We start from the raw sequence: 18,331 nt of genomic DNA, 5'->3' as shown, positions 1-18,331 counted from the left end.
CGCGTCAGAATCACCCGAAAAGTTTGGTCAAATAAAAATTCCTAGAATCCATTATCAGATTTACTGATTCAAAATCTCCGATATTTGGGGCCTGGTGATCTGCATTTTAAAGATCAAACCAGGTTATTTTTATGCACACCTCAAGTTGCGACAACTGACCTGTAATCTTAACCTTTTCCCACGCTTTACCTCAGTCCCCCTCCCCCCGCCCTTCACCGTTTTCGTTATCTTGCAAGTTGGTACTGGTACTACCACTGGTTAGCAAGATTCACAGACATGGTCGCTGAGAGGTGAGTGGAGGTTCGCCCTTAGGTCCACTCGCTCCTGGCGAATTCTGGGTTCAATTTGTGAAGACTCCGGATTCCAAAGATCATGCGTAGATCCTTAATAGCAGTTTTCAGGACGCGTTCGGATAACGTCTCCGGTCGGCCGCCGTCGGCCGTCTAGTGACGCAATGTGACGTACAGTCTGGCGGCCGTCTCCCGACTGTCAAGATGGCGGCCCCCAGGAGTTGGGCTCTATGGGGCAACTGCGGCCGTGGGTGGTCGCGGTTGATACGGGGCTGCCGGCTCCCCGGCCTTCGTAGCTCCTGGCCTGGGAGCCCGCTGGGTGCGCGGCTCTTGTCCCAAGAGAAGCGGGCATCGGAGACGCACTTCGGGTTTGAGACTGTGTCGGAGGAAGAGAAGGGGGGCAAAGGTGAAAGGGGAGAGAGGGCGGATGGTGGGATCTGATCGTCTGCGATCTAGTTTCTTCTGCTCAGCTAAAGGTTAACTTAACGCCCAGTTACGTTAGCTCCGGTGCTGTAGCTTGTGCATTCCTGACATCCAAGGAGTCCTCTCCAGCCTGACCCAGTGAGTGTACAGCTTAAGACACCTGCTCTTATTTAGCAGAGTAATTATCACTAAGTCCCATCAATTTAGTGTTTATAATGTGTCAGGCGCCGTGCAGACATTCCCAATTTTTATTTCAACGTCTTGATGGTGAGTATTGTTTTCCCCATGTTACACATAAGGAAATTGAAATTTAAAGGTTAAACAAGAACTTGTCCAATTTGACATTGTAAGTGGTGGAATCAGTAAACCAGTATTCGAATCCAGTTTGGTCTGACTACAGAGACCATGTTCTTTACCTCTTGCTAGAAGGATAGGTCTTTTTTTTTTTTTTTTTTTAATTTATTTGGAGAGAAAGAAACATCGATTTGTTGTTCCACTTAGGCATTCATTCGTTGATTCTTGTATGTGCCCTGACCGGGGATGAACCCACAACCCTAGTGTGTGGGGAGGATACTCTAACCGTGTCCTACACGACCAGGGCAGGAAAGGCCATTTTTTTCGAGAAAGGAAAAAGGAAAGTATCTTCTCTGTACCTCAGCTTCCAAATTTGCCAATTAGGAATAATAGTAACCTTTTTCTTAGAGTTCTTCTGAGGATTAGATTACTTTATACATTAAAATTAAAGTATTTTGAACAATGCCTGACATTTTATAATTGTTCAATAAATATTAGATATTATTGAGAAATTTCTTTAAGCCCAGTACTGTGCCACAGGCACGGGAAAGAAAAAGAACAGTTTTAAAACTCCAAATGTACCATTTATAATGGAGAAGGTATTATGTCCATTTACCGATGGATAATGTGAGGCTCTGAGAAGTTCCTTCACTTAGCCTATGGCCACCCAGGAAATAAGAAAAGGAGTCTACAATATAATTTCCCATCCTCTTAAAGATTACTACAGTGTATTACCTCTCACCTCAACTATACTAAATGTGTAACTCTACTGTAACTCTTTGAATATTGAGTTTAAATTTATTTCACTGTGAATCCCTAGAAAGCTAGGACCGTGGCTCATTCATGTTTGTATCCTCAGTGCCTGATGCACATTAGAAGTTTTATAACTGCTTGTAGAGTGATATAAGTGGAGCCAAGTAAAACAATGGTAAATATTTATTGAGAGCCTAAAACCTTCTGCAATAATTTATATTAATTCTTAAAAATACAACCCAGTGAAATAGGAACCACTAGCCTGGTTTTATAACTGAATAAAATGTTGAAACAGAGATGTTAAGTCACTTGCCCAAGATTTGCTAGTAAGCTGTAGAGCTGGCATTTGAATCAGGTGGTTTGCTTCCAAAATATTAATAATGCCCAACCCATATGAAGATAAATGCATCATACTACTTTAGTCTGATGTCATTAGTATTCAAATTACTTAATGATTTTCCTTTGATCTGAATCCACGCTCACCCAGCAAACTTCTGATTTTATCTGGCTTCCCACATCAGACTAACCAAGAGACATCACTCATCAGTGTTTATGACAGTTCATTTCTCAGTGTGAATAAATCAATGTTCTGATTTAAAAAAATTAAAAAATAAAATAAAACTCTTAAAAAATAATAATGCCCAACTGCTATATTTTGCTTTACAATATGTAAACATTGCACACAGTGGCAAGCAGGGGATGAGTTACCCACTAAGCTAAATACAACTTCCAGATTTAAGGCCCAAGATTGAAGTATAGGCAGTCTTTCCTTTCCACAGTGATGCAGGATGGTAAAAATAACCAGGCAAGTTGAAATCATGCACAATGATCTCAGTAATCAACAGGGAAAACTTTAATTATTCCGTGACCTTTAAAAATTATTGAACATCAAAAATTCTGAATGTCAGTTATAAATGTACAAGGAGATTAAAAAAATAGTAAAGTTAATACTTCTTTAGTATACTTAGTTATAAATTAGGTTTAATTTAATTTTATTTTTTAAGATTTTAATTTAATTAATGTAATTAGAATTTTAAAATTTAAGTTTAAATTCTTAAATTCCAATTCCAATTAAAAATTAGAAATATTGAAAATTAAGTTGTTTTATTCCTTTGCAAAAAATTTACCAAGAGTAGTTTGAACAGTGTTTACGACCTTCTCATCATATAATTTACAATAAGGAATGAGCATCTTCTCTGTGCGTTCGCAAATTGTCAAAACTTCTTTCTAAGTTTTCACTTTCTAATATTTTATACTTTCATTGTCATGAAATATCTCCAAGAATTCCTTTAATGTGAATTTTTTTGCTGGCATCATTTCATCTGGGACATCTTCAACATTTTCATCACAACCACATCCTCACGTACGTCCGTGAGTTCATCTCACAGTTTTGGCTGTGTATCTACTCTCTCAAGTGGCAGCAGTGGCAGCGTTCCCACGGACAACAGCTTCCCCTGTAACTCCACTGACATTCCATTTAAATTTCACTCCCAGCATTATCGCTCTTCATTTCCTTGCTGCACTCTCACTCTTGTTGGCCCAGTTTCCTTTTAACTATCCACTTTTGTGAAATGCCGTGTTTACAACAGAGATAAGGAGGTAACACAACTTCCCGCTTTGCTGTCCGTGAGTGAATTAAATAACTGGCCTACAGTGACCTGCCATTTACAAACTGAAAGAAGTGACATGACTGGTTATAGATCAGGATGCATATCTGTTATTTTACATAATAACTTGTCAACTGAAGAAACACTAGTGAAGCTTATACTTTATGCAATTATAGTTAATATCCCCTTGTATTTGAGTGATGTTTTGCGGGGGACTGGTGTTATTTAACTAAGCCACAGTAACTGAAATTCATGCATATCGGAACCATGTGAAGCTAGGGGTGCTTATACTCAGTAGGTTGAGCCTTAGTGCCCCTCAATTCTCCAAAAGATGTTCGAAAGGAAAAAGCAAGCCTGGAGATCCCAGGGTTGAGAATAGGCATTCAAGATCAAGTTAAAGGGGAGCTCCAGGGCCGGCTGACTCAGCAGAGGGCAGTAGTGTTTGGGGTTTATGCAGCACATTTCATCCGAGGAACTCAAAGCATCTCCCCTTCACTACCTAATTCAGCCTCATGGCAGGGCGGGAGGGGGCTGGCACTGATTTACTCATCTTAACGAGCAGAGAAACTGAAGTGCAAAGAACTTAAATGTAGGCTGTGCCTTAAAGTTTCTTGGATAGTAAATTCCTTCTCTTTCTTGCTAGCCCAGATTCTATATTCTGCCTTGATCCTATGATGATTCATGAGGACCCTCTACAGTGTAACTTGCCCCTTATTCACATCTTGCCATCCATCTGCCCACCATATTGTACCTGAGGTTTTTCTCAGTGATGAGGCAGAGGTGAGCTGAGGCCTTCCCATCCATTAGTCGTATGTTTTTCTAATGGATTTTATTGTCTTTTATTATAATAACCATTAGAAAAACTTCTACCACCTCCCCCTATCCTCTAAGAAACAGAAACCTATTTAGTACCAAGTTTGTACATGGCATGATTCCAAAGTAATGACTAAGCCCTGGCCAGGTAGCAACATTGGTTAGAGTGTTATCCTGATACGCCAAGGTTGCAGGTTCGATCCCCAGTCAGAGCACATAGAAGAAGCAATGAATGCATAAATAAGTGGAACAACAAATCAATGTTTCTCTTTCTCTCACCCCCTTCCTCTCTCTCTAAAATCCATTTTTTTTAAGTAATGGTCCTAAAGATAACTGAGACAGTAGAAAAGAGGTTGACTTCTTACATGAAATAATATAAACATTTTTTAAAAGAGGCAATATTAAAGTGTAGAGTTTGCGTAGGTTTTGACATTAAGCATATGGCTTGACTTTACCATGGAAAGACAGGCAATTTCAGGGGCGGGGCTGGGGAGACCCCCCACCCCTTCTCTTTCACTTCGGAATTTTACCAAGTTAATCTCGTCAACGTAATTGTGTTCTGTTTCTCTCATGTCAGTCTATCAGGTGTTTGAAAATGTGGCCAAGAAGTATGATGTGATGAATGATATGATGAGTCTTGGTATCCATCGTATTTGGAAGGATTTGCTGCTCTGGAAAATGCACCCATTTCCTGGGACCCAGCTCCTCGATGTTGCTGGAGGAACAGGTAATGACCATGTTAATATCCTCAGGTACCATTGAGCGCCTTTTACAGAAATTAGTGTCTCTTATTGGAATGAGCTGCCTCACCTGCCATTAGCCTGAAGATGGTAGTTGAAAATCAATACACTTCTAAGAAAGGGTTACTCTTCTCTTTCTAACTGGATGTCAATCAGAAGCACAGAATGGCCTGTCACTTTTCTAAAATGCACAGAATTACAAAGTAAAAAGACCAGATTTTTACTCCAGTGACATTTCATGATCAAAATGACTTTTGCCTTTTGTTTAAACTTTGACCCATTTTCTTTCTTGGGGGGATGCCTCCTTTATTACTTGGTGCACACTAGACGTTTGGGGAGAAAAATGTCATGCGCTTCTAAAATGTATCTTGGTGATATTATTACGTGGTTAATGTACATGTTAAGTTACTTTAGAATAATGTATAATATAATATAATAATATGATTATTACATTATATATGTAGTGGAGAACAGTTTAGCAGAATCTTATCAAAATCTGAAATACTTATAGTCTAAAAAAAAAACAACCCAAAAAACTTGCCCTGACTGGTATGGCTCAGTTGGTTGGGTGTCATTCTGTAAAGCAAAGGGTTGCCAGTTCGATTCCCCATCAGGGCACCTGCCTGGGTTGCAGGGTTTGGCCCTGGTAGAAGCGCATATAAGAGGCAATCTAGCGATGTTCCTCTTTCACACTGTTGTTTTTCTCCCTCTCTTTCTCCCTCCCCCTCTCTCTAAAAAATTAAAATTTAAATTAAAAAAAAAAAACTTGCACAAAGATAAAGCTACAGAAGGGGTTCAGTCAGAGCTGCCTACATCTCCAGTGTACCAGAACTAGAACCATTACTTCATGCTGGTAACTGCCCATTTAGAAAATGTAATTAGCCCTGGCTGGTGTTGCTCAGTGGATTGAGCACCAGACTGCAAACCAAAGGGTCACGGGTTCAATTCCCAGTCGGGGCACATGCCTGGTTTGTGGGCCAGGTCCCCAGTAGGGGGTGAGAGAGAGGCAACCACACATTGATGTTTCTCTCCCTCTCTTTCTCCTTCCCTTCCCCTCGCTCTAAAAATAGATAAATAAAATCTTTTTTAAAAGTCATTAAAAGGTACTCCTATATATTTAAAATGACATTTTAAAAACATATAGCTATAAATATGCTCACTGCATTATTTTTAGTAATACTAAAAAATTAGAAAAAAACCATTTGTCCATCAATAAAGAAATAGCTTTAAATTAAGATATATCCATTCTATGAAATATTATGTAGCTATTTAAGAGAATGAGGAGTAGGAAAACCTATAAATACTGATGGAAAATCTCAAAGACATTAAATGGGGAAAAAAAGAAAGGCATATAACAATGTATAATATGATCCCCATCTATATTTTTAAGTTGTTTCGTGTGAGTACATATAAATATATTTAAATACATAAGAAAAGTGACTGGAGAATACCAAATTGGATGGATAGACTGGAAAAACAAGGATGCATTTCTTTTTTTTTTTTTTTAGATGTTATTTATTTTTAGAGAGAAGGGAAGGGAGGGAGAACGAGAGGGAGAGAAACATCAATGTGTGAGGGCTACATCAACGATTGTTTCTTGTGCACCCGCAGCCAGGGACCTGGCCCATAACCCAGACATGTGCCCTGACTGGGAACCAAACCAGGGACCCCACCCCACACCGCCCTGGTTCACAGGTCAGGTCCCCAGCTGTGCATCCACGGAGCCACACCAGCCAGGGCAAAGATGCATTTCTTGTAAATAGTGTAAGAAAAAGACAAGGAAATAGCATTATAAGAAAGGAAAGGTGATCCTGGAAGGCACTGACTTGGCCTGAATAGTATTTACCTGGTCACAATAATTTGTAACCAGTCCTGACAGAGTAAAAGTACATAGGATGGAAGGTTTAAGGGAGTCAAGAGATACCATCTGTAGTTGATAGGATAAGAAATAAAATATTGACTAGTTTGTTACTCCAGGTTACAAAGGTATCTATGAAAAGTGGTATGAATGTATTGAGAAAATAGAGGCAAGAAGACATGGGGGCAGGATATCATTACACATTTGGTAAGTAAAGAAATAGCTGTAACCTATAGAAGAGCCGAAAGAGTTGGGCCAGATGGTCTCTGGGGAACTGAACTGGGATTGAGAAATGATGGGAGGGAGTTGTTGCTTGTAACTATACCCTTATGTTACTTTCATAAAAATTATTAGAAAAAGACTAGAAGGCTACACACTAAGCTCTTAATACTTTTATGTATGGAGAAGGTATGGACAGAAAATGAGATTTTCATGTTTTATTCTACATATTGAGATGGTGAGTCTTTTTTAAAAAAGATTTTATGTATTTATTTTTAGAGAGGGGGGAGAAAGAGGGAGAGAAACATCAATGTGTGGTTGCCTCTCAAGCGCCCCCTCCTGGGGACCTGGCTGTCAACCCAAGCACGTGCCCTGACTGGGAATTGAACCAGGGACCCCTCAGTTCACAAGCTGGCACTCAATCCACTGAGCCACACCAGCCAGGGCAAGATATTGAGTCTTTTATGGTAAGAATAGGTCCATACATTAGTTATGCAATTTTTTAAAAAGTTTTTGAAAAAATCCTAGAAGTTAAAAAAAAATTACAGTTATTATGGAGATGAGTACAAACTTCATTTTTGTACACTCCTCAACTTCAATACCTTTGTTGCCCCTTTTGGATTTAGGAAATACTGGGTTTTCGTTTATGTTTATGTTTCTATTGTTCCTCCTTTGGCACAGGTGATATTGCATTCCGGTTCCTTAATTATGTTCAGGCACAGCATCGGGGAAAGCAGAAGAGGCAGTTAAGGGCCCAGCAAAATCTATCCTGGGAAGAAATCGCCCAACAGTACCAGAATGAAGAGGATTCCTTGGGCGGTTCCCACGTCATGGTCTGTGACATCAACAAGGAGATGCTGAAGGTTGGAAAGCAGAAAGCCCATGCTCAAGGATACAAAACCGGCAAGTCCTACAGCAAGTAGACACAGAGAAGTGTTTGTGTGTTTACCAAATGAGATGGAATATGGGGAATGTTGAAATGCTTTATTTTCCTGCTTTTAAAAACTTAGATAGGAGTTGAAGATAATTTGGGAGGGTGAATCTACTTTGTGTGGTTACATGCATTATTTCAGCAACCCAGAGCATTAGATTATCAGCCCAGCGTGACAGGTGATATGACCAAAGCCCCGAAGAGATTACGTATCTTACTCAAGTAACGTGACTTAAATGGCAGATCTCGAATTGGAGCTGAATCTTGGGCTATCGGCTCCTGGACCCTGAGACAGAAGTTTTGCTTTCATTTTCCAGCAACTCCCCAGTGACCCCAAATGTCCTATTCCTGAGTGGCTCCATTCCCCTGTCAGTACTAGGGTGGTTGATTGATGTGGAAGCTGAGCAGGTGTGCTACCCTTAAAGCAGAGACGTGCCCTGCAGCCACAGGAATGTAGTTAGTTGACGGCCTCCAGCTCTTAGCCCCTGCAGGTTCTGCCCCAGCTTTCCAGCCAGGCTTTCCTGGCAACGCCCAGCTGATGGCTGAGCAGTAGGAGGCTGCCAGGGCCTGGACGGTTCCCAGGAGGGACTCTTGGGCAGCCTTGGCTCCACAGCCCCCTGTTGGGTAGGCTGAGGTTTTATCTGATCTGCACCAAGGTCTGACAGGTTTCACCACTCAGTCTTGCTTCCTCTTTCATCTGTCTTCCCCAGGTGTCCCCAACCCCAAAACAAAACAGCCCTTTGCATTCCACCTGAGCACCAGTTTCTCAGAAGGCCCAACTGATACAATTGAAGAAACACCTGTAAACAGTACAGCAGGTCCTAGAATAGCATTTTTTGTTAACATCGTTTTGCTAAAACGATGAGAAAAAAATTGTTTTGATTCCTGGCCAGGACCACCATCTGTGTGGAGTTGCCATGTTTCCCCATGTCTGTGTGGGTGTTCTCCGGGTACTCCAGTTCCCTCCCACAGCCCAAAGCTGTGCAAGTGTGGGGACTGGCCTGTGTAAATCGCCCCAGTCTGAGTGGGAGTGAGTGCGCCCTGTGATGGAAGGGCATCCCGTTCGCCTTTTGACCTGAGCCGCTGGGCGAGGCTCCAGCCGCCTGCAGCCCTGAACTGGAATAATCAGGTTGGAAAATCATTATCTGATTTGTTTTTATTAATCTTTCTTAAATGTATCTATAGCTCACATTGATTCAATGTTTAATATTAGAAGGGTTTTGAGTCTTACTTTAGAAGTTGGGTGATGTTTTTGTGACCAGGAAGATGTTGTAGGAACTTAACTCGTTTAAGTCCGTGAGCCTGTGATGAACTTGTTGCATTATCCATCATTTCACTTAAAGTGGTAGTTACCCAGAACCTGTCGACGATGTTAAGTGAACACTTACTGTACTCCGAAACCGAAGTACTCTTGGCAGCAGATAGGAGAGTGTCTGCATTATCTCCTGGGAAGCCATTGCGACCACAAAATGGACAATTTGTGGTCTAGCTTAAAGATGTACATTTTGACAGGAACTACTATAAAGGACACATGGACAAAACCAAGGGGGAGGGTGGAGGTGGGGGAGGGAGGTGGGTTCAGCTGGGGTGGGGTGGAGGGATGGGGAGAAAAGGCATACAACTGTAATTGAATAACAATAAAAATTAAAAAAAAAAAAAATGTACATTTTGGAAACATTTATCTCAGTTGGTTGAGAAAAGAAAAAAAATGTTTTACATTTGGCTGTATTAATATATTTTAAAAATGTTTTACTTTTTGATTTTAGAGAAAGAAAGGAAGGGAGAGAGAGAAAAACATCAATTTGCTGTTCCACTTATTGATGCATTCATTGGTTGCTTCTATGTGCCCTGACCAGGGATTGAACCTGCAGCTGTGGTGTATCGGGATGATGCTCTAACCAGCTGAGCTACCAGTCCAGGGCTTATTATTTATTTATTTATTTATTTATTTATTTAGAGTCTAGAGAAAGAGAAAGAGGGGAGGGGAGAGAGAGAGATTGACTTTTTGTTCCACTTATTTATGCATTCATTGGTTGATTCTTGAATACGCCCTGACTGGGGATAGAACCTGAAGCCTTGGCCTATGCTCAAACCAACTCAGCTACCTGGCCAGGGCCTGTTTGTTTTAATATTTTGAAGTACTACTTCCCCAGCCCCCATTTTTTCAAGTAGAAGTAATGATCCTGGCAGCTGCCGGGTGTTTACCCAGCTTTTTACCCAGCTTTTCAGAGCCGCAGCTCTGCACTCTCCCATGTGGCCCAAGCCCTGCAGGCAGCCATTATGAGAGGCCACAACAAAGAAAGCAAAGTGTCTCAGGTCAGCATCAGCACTTCTCTCCTTCCCTCCCCCACCAGGAGTGTCTATGGTTTGTTCTAGCTCCATTCTTCCTCTTCCTCCGCCCACTCTGAGAGCAGCTGCCTACACCCAGGGCAGCCCACTTGGCCCCCAAGATGAAGGGCTCTTTTGTTTACCATCAACACCGACCAGAAGGCAGCCAGCCACTAGTGTTTTTAGACAAAGGCGCTATGTTTCCTTACTCCTACTGAAAACGTGTTTCCTTCTCTCTGGTACTCAGCCGTAAAGAATGGCGAACAGAAATAGAAATGATAAGTGATGTTTAGTTTCTGGAATCATCTCTTCCATAGCATAGCTTGCCCTCCAGGCTCTCCTAACTGCAAAGACAAATCCACCTGCATAGGAACCATTAAATGTCAGATAGTACATTTGTCTTTATCTTTCCTCCTCGCTTTATCAATCTGCAAAAATAATGCATTTGCAAAGAAGTACCATGCAAAAATAGTTGAAGCTAAGTAGGAGGATCCCAGAAATTATTTAATAAATCTAGATTTAATGAGTAAAGACATTTTTATGTGTAGCACTGTTATGGGTGTGTGTTTTTACATTTATGTGTAGCACTTTCTTCCCAAATAGAAGCTCTGACATCAGCAGCCTTAGATTTTTTGATGGGTTCAAAAAGTGATATGTTTAAGAGAAATTTTGGATTTCTAAATTCAAAATTTTGGAAAAATATGAATAAGGTAAATGTTACCCATAATTCCGGCATCTAGAGGTACTCTTCAACATTTTTATTTTTTTAAGATTTTATTTATTTTATTTTTAGAGAGAGGAGAAGGGAGAGGGGAAGGGAGGGAGAGAAACATCAATGTGTGGTTGCCTCTCACGCGCCCCCCACTGGGGACCTGGCCAACACCCAGGCGTGTGCCCTGACTGGGAAACGAACCAGCAACACTTTGGTTTGCAGCCCGCACTCAATCCACTGAGCCACACCAGCCAGGTCTTCATTATTTTAATGTATTTCTTTCCTATCTTTTTTCTAATCATTTCCTTTTTGTGAAATTGAGAACACCAGGTATATAGAATTTAGTATTCTGCCTTAATTCATCATTGAGATTTTTCCATATCATTAAAAATTTCTTAAAATCATTATTTTTTATGAAATTTCCCCAGATGGAAGTTTCATAAATCATATAACCAATTTACATGGTCATATGACCAACCAACAACCAATTGATCTTTCATTTTTTTCTAATGTTTTTTAATATAGCACAACATTGTGACATCCTTATTTGTACATTTTTGCATGCATTCATTAGGGGTTTTTTTACTGACTATATAAACTTGGACAAGTGGTTAAAGTCTTTGGATCTGAATCTATGAAATGGAGAAAATAATAATCACCTCATAGTAGATGGTTCTATAGAATAGCTGTTAAAACATAGGGCTCTGCCCTGGCTGGTGTGGCTTAGTGGACTCAGCACTGGCCTATGAACCAAAGGGTCACAGGTTCGATTCCCAGTCAGGGCACATTCCTGGGTTGCAGGAAAGGTAGGTCCCCAGTAGGTGGTGCATGAGAGGCAGTCACACATTGATGTTTCTCCCCCTATCTCCCTCCCTTCTGCTCTCTCTAAAAGTAAATAAATAAAATATTTTAAAAAAGAGAGCCCTGGCTGGTGTAGCTCAGTGGACTGAGCATAGGCTGGGAACCAAAGGGTCGCCAGTTCGATTCCCAGTTGGGATACATGCCTGGGTTGTGGGCCAGTCCCCGGTGGGGGCCACATAAGAGGCAACACACATTGATGTTTCTTTCTCTCTCCTTCTCCCTCCCTTCCCCTTTCTCTAAAAATAAATAAATAAAATCTTTAAAAAGAAAGAGAGAAAAAAACATAGGCTCTGAGATAAAACTACCTGAGTTCTAAACCATATGTGTGACCTTGGACAAGCTACTTTAACCTTTTTGATGCTAAATCTTGCTCCCCCGAAACATGAGGATGATAGTAACAGCTGTCTCATGGAGTTGTTATGAGGATATGATAAAATAACATATATACACTAGTCCCCTCCTATCTGTGGAGGATATATACCAAGACCCTCAGTGGATGTCTGAAACCTTGGATAATACCGAACTCTATACATACACACTGTGCTTTTTCCTGTATATACATGCCTATGATAAAGTTTAACTGACAAATTAGGCACTGTGAGAGATTAACAACAATAACTAATAATAAAATAGGACAATGCTAAAAATATACTGTAGTAAAAGTTACGTGAAGGTGGTCTCTCAGATTTTCTCACTGTTCTGTGCTCACCCTTCTTCTTGTGATGGGAGATGACACAATGCAGACCGACTCCTGAATGCTTGTGACCACCCCTCACTTGCAGTGAGTAGTTCGGCGTCACTCATTTGAGGACATCCCTTGCTGAGGTCTTCCCAGAGGCCCCGTGCTTTCGGTGCAGCAGGTTGCCATCAGTCGGAACACGTTTTCTGTTCATATCAGCCACCCCACAAATTTAATGCCTTTTCCACCTTAACTAAGTACTTACCATCCATGGGGACTGTAACTGTTGCAGTTCGAAGTGCAACAGCAAAACTAGAATTTTTTTTTGAAGATTTTACTTATTTATTTTTAGAGAGGCGGGAGGGAGAAAGAGAGGGAGAGAAATATCAATTTGCCTCTTGCACACCCCCAGCTGGGGACCTGGCCCACAACCCAGGCATGTGCCCTGACTGGGAATTCAACCTGTGACCTTTTGGTTCCGATGCTCAGTCCACTGAGCCACTCCAGCCAGGGCAAATTTCTGTTTTTCCTTCACAGTCTCACCAATAGAAGATTCATTCTTACCATAGATCTTAGCCACCTCAGCATACGATTTTTTTTCCTTTCCTTACTGAGTGGACAACTTTTACCTTTTCCCTTAAAAGAAGCACTTTAGGGCTCCTCTTTGGCCTGTCCAAATTGCAGTCGTCGCTACTCCAGCACTCCGAGGCTGTTTAAGTAAAGCAAGGCTTACTTGAGCACAAGTGGGACTATCTTCCCAATAACTGAGTGACTGATGGGCAGTAGCTTGTGCAGCGTGGACAAAGGGATGATTCATGTCACAGGCAGGACAGAGCAGGACAGTGTGAGACAGACCAAGATTTCCTCATGTTCCTCAGCACAGCAAGCAATTTAAAATGTGTGCATTGTTTATTTCTGGAACTTTTCATTTAATGTTTTTGGACCACAGTTGACCACGTGTGACTGAAACCACAGAAAGTGGAACCTCGGACAAGGGGGCGCTACTGTGCAGTGGTAACGCAAACCCTGCCATCCAGGGCCAGTAAGCAGTAGCTATGACATCATCAGTGGCCTCCTCCTAAAAATCAAAATAGCTGGGTCTAAGGGTAGGCTTATTTTTAAAGTTCTTGTTAAATTCTGCTAGTTTCCTTTCCAGAAAGGTTATTTTCATTGGCCTTCCTCTACAGAGCCTTCCTTCTAAGTCATATATTATGTATCATTCGCTGCAAATTAAATAATGTTAAAGCTGAATCAGGATCCTTAGAGGGTATAGCCCCTCTGACACGGGGCTTCCTTAGTTTTTTTCTGAATACGTGACCAGACTTGCAGTCTAGAGACTTGGATTCTTTCCGACTCCAATAGAACCGGTATAACAATGCTATATTCTGTACTTAGAATGCTTCCAGTGACCATCTGAAGTGGGTACTGTTGTAAACCCCATTTTACAAATGAGGAAACTGAGGCAGAGTAGTTTTTTCAAGGTTATACAGATAATAGATGGTAGAGCTGGAATTAGAACCCGGGAGGTCCAACCCCGGGATCTGGGCACCTAACCACAGTGTAATACAAAACGCTTCGTTGAATACAAACTGCTTGAAGGTGGCCATAACTAAGCAAGCATCGGGGTTCACTCAGAGCCTTGGGTGAAGGACCTCCCCGAAACTTCAAGGACACCAGCTTCAAGTCCTCAGGAATGGGGGACACCCATGAAGACAGTGACCAGGAGTCCAAGGGGGAAGGCAGGTGTATGTTTTCTGACACCCTCTGATGCCACATGTGTGATGTTTGCCTATCACCAGACAGTTCTCCAGCTCTCCCAGGCCAGCTGGGCATCTGTGAGTTCAGTTCAATTCTGACATGTAACTGCCCAAAGTTCGCATCAGATCCCACAGGTTCCAGGGCTCAGCTCCCCAAGACTACCCCCAACTTAGAAGGCAGCTGCAAATGGAGTGTCCAGGCTGTCCAACTTCTGCCTGGCTGACTGCAGATTCAGGTTCCCCACACGCCTCTCCTCAGGTTTGGCAGTTCCCTGGGCACAGAAGCGGCAGCTTCCCCGACTGAGATGAGAATGAGTTTTCTCTTTCAGGACTCGCTTGGGTATTGGGAGATGCTGAAGAACTGCCCTTTGACGACGACAAGTTTGACGTTTACACCATTGCCTTTGGGATCCGGAACGTCACACACGTGGATCGGGTATGAACAGCTGCATCTCAGGACGCTAGTTCTCCTGGAGTGGCTCCACGGTGAACGAAGGAAGATGGAGAGATTTTCTTCTGGGTTCGGCTCTTGAATGGAATGACTGTTTCAGAGTCAGGGGCCTCAGTCCTTTAGGTTGCCAGTATTTCTAGTCCCAAAATTGGTAAGGACCATGGAGCAGATCCCCATAGAAGCCTTAGTTGCTTGGGTTGGTATTTAACCTTCGAGACTGTCAGTCTTGCTCAGATATTTCATCGGTTTCCTCTCACTCAAGAAGCCATCTGACCTTGTGGGTTTGCAGAAGCTCAGGGGCATTTCTGAGGTTGACACAGAAAAAGGCACTCAAAACATTATTTTGGCAGGAGGTAGCTAGTCGATTTATGGTTTTCTATGGAGAGAAGGGCATGTCTAGCTCTTAATCTGATGCAACTCTTCGTTATTTCTACTTTAACATTCTGTCCACAGCACTTAAGATTCAAAGCACGAGTTTCATTTTTGTAGCATCAGTTTCGTTTTTGTAATATGGGCTCATTACCTGATTCTTCTGCTCTGGTTGGGATATCCTTCACAATTGTCTTTAGCTTCTGTAGCCACAGTTTAAAAGATTTTATTTTTATTTATTTTTAGAGAGAGGAGAAGGGAGGGAGAGATGTGGCTGCCTCTCACGTGGCCCCCCACTGGGAACCTGGCCTGCAACCCAGGCATGTGCCCTGACTGGGAATCGAACAGGCAACCTTTTGGTTCACAGCTCATCCACTCAATCCACTGAGCTACACCAGCCAGTGTCTGAGTCCATTTAGATTACTCCAAGTAACTTTTCTTCATGAATAGCAGAAGGCCTATAAAATTTAGGATATTTTAGGATTATTTCTGCTGTTACAGCTTCCCAGCTGAGAATAAACAAGGGGTCTGTGGGAAATGGTAACTTTTATAATGCCCACAGAAGCTAAAGCCACCTCGATCTCACAGAATTGAGTGAGTCTGCTGAGGAATGTTCTTTTGTTCCTTTTCTCACTCAGGCACTCCAGGAAGCCCATCGGGTTCTGAAACCAGGAGGACGGTTTCTCTGCCTGGAGTTTAGCCAAGTCAACAATCCCCTTGTGTCCAGGTTGGCATTGTTAACAGGGCTTGATTCTCATCGTTCAGCCAAGGATTCCCGTCCCAGCATGGATAGAAAGTAGCCAGTAAGCAGTAAGCATGAACCTCATAGTTCGTTCCCAGACTCCCTGAGGGATAGTACCACCTCCCATGTCAGCTACTCCTGAAGAACATCGTCTAGGCCAGAAGAGCCTCAAACCAGCAACCACAGACTGCGTGTGTCCACAGATTTTGTTTGACTCCTGGCATTTTAAGACATTGACTTAGATGTCCATATTTAAAAGTCAGAAGTCTACATAAAAATCTGGATTTCCAGCTTCACTTGAGAAATCAGATAATAGGGCAACCCTGGGTATGCCATATTCCTACACGGCCGTGGTCAGAGCTGAGTAATAAGTACCCCTTCTCCACCTTTATGGAACTTCCTAACCGTACCTGTGACCACATCCTCACTACTCCCTACTGCTCTTGCACCTGGCTCGCTTCAGTTGTTTTAGGTACTTGCTTGACCCCTAGAGACGTTAGAGTTTATGACCCCAGGCTTAGACCTTCTTGCTTCTTACCAGGGGGCATGTTCTAACCTTAATCTTTGGCCTTTTTGTTTAGGCTTTATGATCTCTATAGCTTCCAGGTCATTCCTGTCCTGGGAGAAGTGATTGCAGGAGACTGGAAGTCCTACCAGTACCTTGTAGAGAGTATTCGACGGTTCCCATGTCAGGTATAAAGAAAACTTCTGTAGCTTACGACAAAGGCCCAAAAGGTGAAGTCCTGGTGACCCAAGCTGTGTCTCCCTTTGTGTTTTAGGAGGAGTTCAAGGAGATGATAGAAGATGCAGGTTTTCAGAAGGTGACGTATGAAAGTCTAACATCAGGCATCGTGGCCATTCATTCTGGCTTCAAACTCTAACTCTGTTGCAGGAGTGTGAACCACCCACATCCTGTCGGGAGCCTGCAGCTGAAGGATAATCAGGCTGGTGAGACCAGCAACAGAACGTCCCCTCCTAAGGATATGTGCCTTGGACTCTTTTCTCATATGACCAATCTCAAAGTGAAAGAAACAAATTCCTGTCACTTTCAGCTTTCATCAGCAACTGCTCAGGCCTTCTCCCTGAGGTATTATGTCTGTATTTTTTGCCCAGTTCCTGCTATTTTTTCTCAGCTGTGTGGTGTAGGTAAAACCAGCACTAAGGCGGTCTTGAAGCATGTTTGTAGTTTCTCTGCTGGTGCTTACTTCCAGAGGGACAATGAATCATTGGAATCTAATGATTTGAACCAGAAAACTTCCTAAGTCAAGCTTTCATCCTAGGACTGGTTGAAGGCCAAAAGCCAAGGCCCATCAGAGGGCTAACGATCACAACCAGAATTATGTACTGAACCACTAAATGAGTTTACGGTTTGTATGGTATTTGTGATTTATTTTTTCTTGAGGGAAATACATCTGTCATCATTCATTCAGTGCTCTTCTACCAAAGCCACTGTTGTGCCCTCCGTGCTGCCATGAGGAAAGCAACTCAACAACTCCTCAAAAGAAAGAATGTACCAGCAAACTCCTGTGTTTAAGTCTTATATAAAGAGCTTTTGTCAGAATACATTTGAAGAAAGGTGTTTACGGCAAAAAAAAGTTTGAAAACTATTTAGCATAACCCTCTCCAGTCCTCAGGGCTCTTGTATCCTTAATACAGTAATTGGTGTTAAAATGAGGCATGTTTTGAATGTGGATAGAGCTTAACGTTTTTGTGGGGCCTTGCTAAGTAAGAAATTGCAGAAGCCAACCTGTGAGTTGCCTGGCAGTTTGTTAATTGTTGATTAGCCCAGTACAGGGCTATTTGAAGAGGCTTCCAATATGCTGCCTCTTGTCCCAGCACAGTAGGGGTCATTTATGTACCGTTGCTCTTAAGATCTTGCCCTGTCACTGGAAAGTGTTCAGATACAGCGATCTATATGCAACTATCTGAAAGACAGCAACTAGCAGCATTTAATAAAGTGCTAAACCTTAAGACTTTAGCTTACTTTTTTTCCCCAGCTAGCTGGAGCCTATGGGCCTTTGACATTAACAAGGAGCAGGAACTGGAAGGGACTTTGTAAACCATCAACCCAGTTTTGTCTTCACAGCAATGTGGTTTCCTCACATTTGAATCAAAAAATAAATTAAAATCTGCCACTTCCTGGCAGTAGATAAGGGCCTAATCAAGTCAGAACCCCCAATGTCCAACTGCTGGTATTTATATGAACAGATTGAAAATGTTCCTGGTCCTAAAATAGCTCAACTTCACTAGGACTCCTAAAACCCCGAGTACCAGTAAAGAAAAACAATCTTCCAAAGATGTTAACAGACCTAATGCTGCTCTGAAGATGGAGTCATCACCTGTCAATTCAAATCTATCACCCCTTCCAGGTAGCAATAACCTGGCTGCTCAGAAATCCTAATTGTAGCTCACAAGTCCAAGAGCTAAAACAAAAATCCATACTTCATGTGAATTCTGAACATGGGGTAACTAGGAAGCCAGGCCCTCTTGCAACTTCCCAAGAT

At 42.2% G+C, this 18,331-nt stretch overlaps 1 protein-coding gene across 3 annotated transcripts; it reads left to right on the top strand.

The window, feature by feature from the left end:
* Positions 1–466: 466 nt before the first annotated feature.
* On the top strand, positions 467–17,800 carry COQ5 (coenzyme Q5, methyltransferase). 3 transcript variants are annotated; one of them, XM_045200791.3, is made up of 8 exons: positions 467–696; positions 4,758–4,907; positions 7,679–7,900; positions 14,595–14,701; positions 15,724–15,812; positions 16,409–16,520; positions 16,607–16,648; positions 16,720–17,800. In XM_045200791.3, exons 1-8 carry the CDS (start codon positions 495–497, stop codon positions 16,765–16,767), a joined length of 972 nt encoding a protein of 323 aa, XP_045056726.1. In that variant the 5' UTR covers positions 467–494; the 3' UTR covers positions 16,768–17,800. The 3 variants fall into 3 exon arrangements, with proteins under 3 accessions (XP_045056726.1, XP_024422808.1, XP_045056727.1); XM_024567040.3 differs by having other exon boundaries at positions 16,607–17,800; XM_045200792.1 differs by lacking the exons at positions 16,607–16,648; positions 16,720–17,800 and having other exon boundaries at positions 479–696; positions 15,724–15,888.
* The last annotated feature ends 531 nt before the right edge of the window (positions 17,801–18,331 follow it).

Source organism: Desmodus rotundus, chromosome 7, assembly GCF_022682495.2.
Source record: "Desmodus rotundus isolate HL8 chromosome 7, HLdesRot8A.1, whole genome shotgun sequence".
In the NCBI taxonomy this organism is placed as follows: domain Eukaryota; kingdom Metazoa; phylum Chordata; class Mammalia; order Chiroptera; family Phyllostomidae; genus Desmodus; species Desmodus rotundus.
This window is presented reverse-complemented; position numbering and strand designations above follow the sequence as displayed.